We start from the raw sequence: 9,372 nt of genomic DNA, 5'->3' as shown, positions 1-9,372 counted from the left end.
CAGACACACACAGAGATAACCTATTCACACTGAATAAAATAATCAAAACTTTATATTATTTTCATAGAGCAGGCTCAAAACCAACAAACTAAAACAGCATCTGTCTAACATGTTGTCGTTGATTCACTTAACAGACAAATGACCATTTCTCCAAGTAAATGTCCACAAATTACCGTACCTCCATTAACCAAATTGTGACAATAAGACTCACCAGTGTCATTCTAGACACAATATAGGCCTACATTTCTGATACTGTCAATTTAAGGTGTAAAAAAACAAAACAATAATATTTTCTGACATATTAGAATATTTTCTACCGCTCTAATCTTCTATGAAATACCAAGATTCCTCAGCTGACTATCATAACTTGGGACTCAGTCAATACATTGGATCAATATGGCACCACATAATTGCAACAGGCCTCTACCAGGACAGTACAAATGTCTCCCTGGAGTTTAAAATTGTTGACAACAAGAGAACAAAGTAACACTTTACAATAATGGCGTATTCATTAATGCTTCAACTAATGCATGAATATCCTAATCATAAGTTAATACATAATTCAGAAGGAACTAGGCTATGTATTCATGTTTCACACATCAACAGATAATAAAGAGTCACACATGGTTTACTATCAATTAAATCAGTCATCATGGATCAATTCCTATCGATATCAGGCTACTATGTGAACTAATACCATTAGTTAACCGTGTGAACTAATACCATTAGTTCATGTGGTCATTACCATAATAGGTGAAATCCATGGATTTCAACTTCCAGATATCTGATATTTGCGTGCAGCGCAATTCACCCATCCGCTCTCTAGTCACTATGGATCTGTTCCACAGAACTCAGTTGTGGATGGTGTTTGGCCTGTAATGCATCAATACCCAATAACCGTGACATTTTGTTAATAGTCATGTGCCTCACCAGGTAAAGTCATAACATAATGATACATTCACTAATCATTAGCTAATTATTAATATAAACAGATACTGATCATAATTGTATTTTCATATAGACAACATTTAAATAAACTCCATTATGAGTTATAATCCTGCATTCCAGTCACATTGACATTTTGACGAATTGATGACTACCATGCCGTTTGCAAAAGCATCTCAATGAGTTTTACTGGGAGTTTTTCCTTGTCTTCCATAAGGCTTTAGGTTGGGCAGGGTTATGGTACAAACAATTTTGTAAAGAAATGATGGTGTATGCCATGAAAATGCAAGAGAGATACATTTTCTAAAGTTATAGAGAAATAGTATGTGTCTTTTAAGTTACACTTGAATTATAGACAACAACAAATGGAGATGGGGGCAGGATTCTACAAAACACTTGCTAAGAAAATATAATACTGGTTGACATTCAATGGAAACTTTTATGATTACCTGCTGTAGCAAAAATAGATAATGAAATGGAAAAAAAGGTAATTCAATCTTTCCAGCAGGATTCAAATCAAAACAATATTTTATTTTTTACTTAGTTGCTGTTTGGATCAGCCAGCATGCTAAAAGAGGCTGATTATATTTTTATATAAATAATATGTCGTCCTGCATAATGTTTAATACAGTATAGTCATACACATCATTATTACAGAATGATTGCCCTCGATATGAGCATAACATGGTTTTAAAAAGAAATACACCTTTTTCTCTTAGTATATAAAAAAAAGGAAGAATCCCATGAAAGATTCTACTTTACCTCTTAAATAGTCGATGAACCACAAATGCTTGGGTCGTTCCTTCTTGTTCAAAAGCTATGGTCAACATAGCAACAACAAATCTTGTTTGCCACAACAGACCTTGGAAGACATGCTACTCAAGAAGGAAGCTGTCAATGGCTCTTCAAATCATTGCTCCAGAGGAAAACAGGTCCACTGGTGCAGAAAGGAGCTTCTTAATTGGCAAAGTTCAGCATGCACAAGCACTAATTAGCAGGGAAACACAGTTCAACTGTGAAATCTCAACAGCCTTCTGATAGCTGGACTGACATTTGCTCTCTGCTGGAGAGAACATTGGTGTTCAAAAGGCAATCTTACAGTTTTGCACGCCTGCTATTCTGCAGTAAAAAAAAAACATATAGGCTACGAAACATACCATTTCATCAATGTACAGCCCACAACAGATGTCCCATTCAAGAACAGAATAGAATGTAGCACAACAGAACTTTGTAGCCCCACCTAAACATGTACAATACTACACTATATGTCTACTAATGTTACAAACTGCAATGTCATAGTGACAACCACATATTTTTATAATTGGTTGCAGTTGCATATACTGTACACCGTGCATACAACAACAGGGGAACAGAAAAAGTTACATCAAGCAGTCGTGGATAGCCTAATGACTTATATTTCAGGTTAGTCAATGTGTGTTACCATGCAAAATATGTTATGGGTTGTGTGCACATTGCTGTGCTAAATGCATATATGTGAATTGTCATGTATAATACTTGTATTATTCATGCAGCTATATACTGTAGTATACTTACATAAAAGGTGAACTTTTGAACTTTGGTTAACATGCACAGACATTGCTGACTTTATGATAGTTTGTGTTTATAAATCACTTTAGGGAGATTGTTATACATACACATGGGAGGAGGATGACAATGAACGACAGCTGGGTGATTACATATGAGACACAGGTGTGTTGTTGCTAGGAACCAGGCGTGAGTGGGAGAGACAGACACACCCACACCACATGCACACAGAGAGTGACAGGGAACACAGGGAAAACACTAGGGAAACACTGGGGCGTGGTTGTGGCCAATATGAATGCTCACTGAAATACTGTTATACTGATGCACTTCTAACCCTTGTTTTCTGCAGTACTTTCTACATCTACTTCTACATTTGAATGTCACTTTTTTGGGCGGATGAGCCATTGGTTTAATGATGTAAACATAAAACGAATGAACAAATTAGCATTCCCATGACTTGCAGGTACAGCTACTGTTGGAGCACAGGTTTAATCCACATTCTTGGGCCAAGTGAATCGTGACACACGTTGCACTGATACCAACAATTGTGATTTACACAAATATTATATTGAAATTTACATTTACATTTAGTCATTTAGCAGACGCTCTTATCCAGAGCGACTTACAGTAAGTACAGGGACATTCCCCCGAGGCAAGTAGGGTGAAGTGCCTTGCCCAAGGACACAACGTCAGTTGGCATGACCGGGAATCGAACTGGCAACCTTCGGATTACTAGCCCGATTCCCTCACCGTTCAGCCACCTGACTCCCTAAATCAATTTACAACAGCAATTTTTAAATTTTATTTTAATGAGACAATTGGTGTCTAAGTCTTAAATTTTGTTTGTGTTAGGAATTCCTGTCCATGCTTAGAAAAGAAAGACAGTAATTATTTTCATTTCAACAGAATTTGAAAGGAAGTGGATGTGAATTCATAAATTCTGTAAATTAGGGGTAAAGAGAACAAGTACAAAGTTCACATTGCTTTGAGTTTAAACAACTGCTCAATTTATATTTTGTATTTAATATATGAATATTATATATTATATATATATTATATAATATATATGAATATTTAATAATATAAATATGACATTTAATCTAATCATGCATGCAAGTTCCTTTCAGACACCTTATGATGAATGTTTCATGTTATTGTAAAGAATTGTATTAGAGCATTTGAGGTTGCAGAAAACTCAGCAGGCAAATAAGCCATAACTAGTGTATAACAAGCTTTCCACTTTATCTTGTATTTTACTCTTGGTCTCTCTTCCCCCATCTCTCTCTGTTACTTCCTCTCGTTTTCACAATGACTCATGCATCTCCTTTAGGCTCTCATTCACCCATGAGATTTTCTACAGTTTCGCTCCACCTAATCCAATTCTTAACATAATCCCCCAAAGCTATCCCTGTAGGCTGCCCATCCAAATGACCTTTCACCCCTCTCATTCTACGCTTGCATTCTCTGGGATTCTATGTTGCCCACATCCCAACAATTAAATTACCTGAACTACCAATGAGAGGCAGACAGATCACCTGAACTACCAATGACAGGTAGACAGATCAACTGAACTACCAATGACAGGTAGACAGATCAACTGAACTACCAATGACAGGTAGACATTTATTCATTTAGCAGACCCTTTTATCCAAAGCGATTTCCAAGAGAGAGCTTTACAAAAGTGCATAGGTCACTAGACAGATCACAAAAACAGACACAAAGCCTCAAAAATTTATAATTGTAAAAGTCTTATTCCAGTGATATCATTACAATCAGACACATATGCTAGTAAGGTGTGTGGGTGATGATATGAAAAAAGACATGTAGGCAGACAGAGATACTTAACACAGCAGTTGATGAACAGGGAACCAGACAGACTTGACAGTTTTGAGACACTCTAAATGCTTGTACAGTAATGAAGGTAGAAATCCCAAATATATTCAATTCAGCTTTTTTGCTACGTGTGTAGACCAAGAGAATATTACACACGTGGCCCTCCTCTCCCTTTTTTCTCTTTTTCATTAATTTGATTGGCAGACCACATAGAGCGGATGGGAGGGAGGGTTTGTGGTTGCTGTGGCAACTGCCTGCTCTTTGTAAAAGGCTACATTCCAGGCATCTGATGTGTCTGTGTCTCGATCGATAAAAACACAGCCTGCAGGGAATAGAGCATGGAGCGAATGGGGCTTCTGCCAAGCCAATGACGACTGGAGAAGAAGGGTGAAGAAGATGTGTGAGAAGGAGAACGGGGAGATAAGAGAGCAATAGAATAGTCGAGAGAGAAAGAGAGAGAGAGATGGTGGAGAAGATGCGCAGAGTAAAGCTCGGGAGTCTCTCAGACTCAGTGGGGTGAGTGCTTTGTGTGTGTGTGTGTGTGTATGAGCATGCGTGTGCATTTGCGTGTCTGTTGGCTGCATCTATTTAGGAAATGTATCACTCACCTTAGCAGCGGAGTAAGGCGTATATCTGTATCCGTGTACAAATCATCTGCTTAAATTGGCAGGATTTTGCAGTTATTTGAATGGATAACAGTCTATTACTACCAGTCCACCAGTTGCTGCAGCTAGTGCTCGGCAGCCACCCAATAACATGCAAATTTAGCATCAACAATGTTTTTTCTTAGGTATGTTTCAAGTTAAGTGTAAGATGTAGTGGCATGATTCAAATAATGTATAGATGTTTAAGTGACTAGCCTATCAAGGACTATGTTTTATCTACTCATTTGAATAATCCAAGCCAATTAACGACCTGTTGCCTGTAGGGGTACTTGATCGTCATCCATTCTGTGTGCAAGGCGTGGCTTTCAGGGTATTAGGATCCCTTGGTTCAATAATCATCCTCTTCCTTCCCTGTCTACCTAGTCACTCCCCCTGTTTACTGACTTTGTTTTACATATCCAGAGGGAATACAACCTTCATTTCTTTTCACCTTGCTGGAATTAGGGTCCATCCTTCTGGCACGGAACCTCTTTTTCGATTAACCTCAAAACACCCCATTGCTCTTCAATCTTTGTACAGATGATAATGATGAGTTTTCATATTTCATAGCTTCTGAAATCAGGCTATTCTATTACATAATGTAATTTAATTCTATTTACATTTCCAGGCATTCTCCAGTCATTGCAGAAGAAGACTATTGAAAGTTTGAAAAAATGGAGGATTGACTAAGGGGGGAAATCAGAGGATGAATAGGTGAATAATTAGGAATAATAAGTTTGAGAAGCATCGAGGGAATGAGTATTTTTTATATCCAAGCTACATAGAACAAATTGTGCTAATTGAACAGGCAATATGTGCTTTTTCACAAATCTCTCTTGGTTTGTCTTATCTCTTTTTAGTGCTCTACCGTGATGGATCTCTGGACAAGTAAGAAGTTGTGTTGTGACGGAGGTCATCGTGGGTAAAAAGTCATGCAACGCTTAGCCCTGTACTGCTGCCATCTTCTTCTGGGTGGGGCTCTGGCCCTTCTGCTGGCCCGCTCCGCCCTGGGTTGCCCTGCCCGCTGTGACTGCTCCCCACAGACTAAGTCTGTCAGCTGCCACCGCAAGCGCCTGCCCACCATCCCTGAAGGCATCCCTATTGAAACCCGTGTCCTGGACTTAAGCAAGAATAAGCTGCGGATCATAACACCAGACAACTTCTCGTCTTTCCTTCACCTGGAGGAACTGAACCTTAGTGACAATCTCATCAGTGTGGTGGAGCCCGGTTCTTTCCGCTGGCAGACGTGTCTGCGCTCACTTACCCTCCGCAGCAACCTCCTGACACTCGTCCCCCCTGGAGTGCTCTCAGGCCTGGGGAATCTCACCACTCTTGACCTCAGCCACAACCGCCTGGTGGTCCTACTGGACCACGGCTTCCAGGACCTGCGTCAGCTAACCTCCCTAGAAGTGGGCGACAACGAGCTTGTCTTTATCTCCCAGCGTGCCTTCAATGGTCTGCTGGGACTGCGAAGCCTGACGCTGGAGCGTTCCAACTTAACCGTGGTGCCCACTGACGCTCTCACGCACCTTCACAACCTGGTGGAGCTCCGCATGTGCCATCTCAGCATTGGTGTCTTCAAACCGTACTCCTTCAAGAGGCTTGTGCGGCTACGCCACCTGGAGATCAGCCACTGGCAATGGTTGGATGCCATTCCGCCTCTCACGCTGCATGGCCTCAACCTCACCACTTTGTTCATCACCAACACCAACCTGTCTGCCTTCCCTGGTCCCGCGCTGCGCAACCTACCCTACCTCACACACCTCAACCTATCATACTGTCGCATCCAATACATTCAGTACGGGGAACTTGGCCAGCTTCCACGATTGCAGGAATTGTATCTGCGGGGAGCCCAGCTGGCCTACATCGATCCCATGGCCTTTCTGGGTCTCAGTGCTCTGCGGGTACTAGACATGTCGCAAAACCAGCTGGATTCTTTTGAGAAGAGTGTATTGGGTTCGCCCGAAAATCTGCGGATGCTAAATCTGGGGAGCAACCCGCTAGTGTGCGACTGCCGTCTCCTGTGGTTACTGAACGAACAAAAGCCACCCTTGCTGCAGCTTGGGGGTGTCCAGCCCGAATGCAGTGCTCCTGAACACCTACGTGGGAAACCCCTGAGGGATCTTAAGGAGCCTCTAATTTCACAATATGTTACCTGCACAAAGCCCAGGATTGGGCCCAACACCACTCAGCTTCTGCTTGCTGACGAGGGGCAGCCCGTCCATCTAACCTGCTTCTCTGAGGGGGCACCACAGCCCTCTGTGGCCTGGGTGACCCCCCACAGACGTTTTGTAACTGCCAGGAACACCGGCAGAGTGATGGTTCTGGCGGACGGAACCCTGGAAATCAAAATGGCGGAGCTGCACGACAGTGGCGTTTATCTATGCATTGCCAGCAATGCGGCGGGCAATGCCACTCTGTCAGCCTCACTGGCAGTGAAAAGCCTGGGTATTAGTGACAGGTCGCTCTACACGAATCGGAGCTCCAACTATCTCACAGACTCCAACAGTACTTGGAGTAACGGAACTGTCTTGTATAATATGACGGTCCCCATAGACCTGAAGACCATCATTATATCTACAGCGATGGGCTGCCTTTCTTTCTTGGGTGTGGTCATCTTCTGCTTCCTGCTCCTGTTTGCCTGGAGCCGTGGTAAAGGTCGGCACAAGAGCAACTTTGACATTGAGTACGTTCCCCGCAAATCAAACGGAGCAGCTGCTGAGGCGACCGAAACGAGTGGACCAAGGAGGGTAAACATGAAAATGATTTGACTTCACATCATGGGGTCAATTCATATGGCAGTGATAGAAGATCCCAGTGCACATATCAATAGAATTAATTTCACAGTATGACACAGTGGATTTGTGAAACTGAAAGTGATGTACCGATATAGTGGATAATGGTGGTGGTGTTTTGACACAGTGGACATGTGAATATAACGTGATCTATGATACTGTGGATGTGTTTATATAAATGATGTTATCATACAAACTGGATATAGTACTATAACCAACTGACATATCAATATGAGAATGCTATGCGGGGCATGTGTTACAGTTGATGATGTTAAGTGACTATGCTGCTGACTTACCTTTGCATCAAGGTGAAGCAGGAGGTCTCGGGAAATGACAGGTAGAAGCTAAGGTGACAGTGGAGCAATCGTCACTACGCCATGCCAGAACTCAGTTGTGTCGAATACCCATCTGAGCAGCAGAATGGAAAGTGTGTGTGTGTTGCCTTTGTTGTAGGAAAGGGCAATCATAAACGATAATAGGGACTAGTCATTTTACAGGTCTTTGTATTTGTGGAAGTCATTGTAACAACAGTATTGTCTGTTGAGTAAAATGGAGTATTATATATGTTTGTAAGCAAATGCAAATCTCTTATAACAGTGTTGAAGAGACCTTCTGTATAACTTTTCTTTCCCTCAACTAGGTTATCACTACCCTTTGAATGATCCTAAGATTAAATAGTATAGGGACTCTTAACCAACTCAAGGAACGTTTACATAGCGAAGGTAAAAACACCAGAAAGCAAGGTTTCCCAGAAACACAAGGCTATCCTCTTGCTGAAGAAACAGTCGCATCCAAAATGTTGGCATTAATTTGGAAAAGCTTGAGAAGATAAAGGATTTATGTTCAACCCATTTTTGATGACATTATCAATCATGGGAAGATTTTCCTGCCAGAAAATCCCTTGATGTAACATAAAAGTATTTTGTCAGTGGCTAGACACAATGGTAAAGATTTACTAGCCAATGTCCTCCTTGGAACAAGAGAAATATAAGCTTATGTGTTGAGTTATGTGTAGGCTTTCTCCCCTCTGTCATATTTCTTTGAACTTAGCATCTCAAGCTGGTATGTCCAGATGCTCACCCAAGACACCAAGGGATTCGGGATATTTAAAGGGATGCTTTGGAACATTGTGTTGAATACTTTTCATTGTTAAAGAAAAAAAAATAAGGGATCAAATTAAGGCAATTATTTGTAGTGCAGAGAAGTGGATGTCAACGTGTGATAAAGTTGTGATACAAAATTACAGGTTGTATACATGTTTTCTTAAAATAAATCTATGGGTATATTTTCAAAAAGACAATAAATTGTAAGTATACAGTATAATGTGCTCATCAACACTGTCAATATTGTTAACATATTGCAAGTTTAAAAAATGGTCTGTGTGTTGTTACTTGGTTATACATTCTGTGATCATAATTTCTTACCTCACCAATATACAAAATGAAACCAACAATTCCGATTGTTACAGCAAAACTGGGATTATAATAATTATCATCATATAATGATGATTATCTGTTAAATTATCATACAGAAACTACAATATATTATTACAAAAGTAAACATATATTTTCAACCCTTCATTAACTTTAATCCTTTGCAATTTCACACAA

The 9,372-nt window shown here is 40.7% G+C and overlaps 1 protein-coding gene across 1 annotated transcript; it reads left to right on the top strand.

Moving 5' to 3' along the window:
* The first annotated feature begins 5,627 nt into the window (after positions 1–5,627).
* lingo2b (leucine rich repeat and Ig domain containing 2b) lies at positions 5,628–7,738 on the top strand. The gene is made up of 2 exons (XM_067243561.1): positions 5,628–5,681; positions 5,828–7,738. The coding sequence occupies exon 2, from the start codon at positions 5,900–5,902 to the stop codon at positions 7,736–7,738; it is 1,839 nt and encodes a 612-aa protein (XP_067099662.1). The 5' UTR covers positions 5,628–5,681; positions 5,828–5,899.
* Positions 7,739–9,372: the final 1,634 nt, after the last annotated feature.

The sequence above is a fragment of the Osmerus mordax genome, chromosome 9 (genome assembly GCF_038355195.1).
Source record: "Osmerus mordax isolate fOsmMor3 chromosome 9, fOsmMor3.pri, whole genome shotgun sequence".
NCBI classification, from domain to species: Eukaryota; Metazoa; Chordata; class Actinopteri; order Osmeriformes; family Osmeridae; genus Osmerus; species Osmerus mordax.
The sequence above is the reverse complement of the archived record's forward strand: the minus strand, read 5'-3'. Positions and strand labels throughout refer to the sequence as shown.

Excerpts from the sequence above, each read along its gene's own strand:
- lingo2b (XM_067243561.1), top strand. The coding sequence starts at position 5,900 with ATGCAACGCTTAGCCCTGTACTGCTGCCATCTTCTTCTGGGTGGGGCT.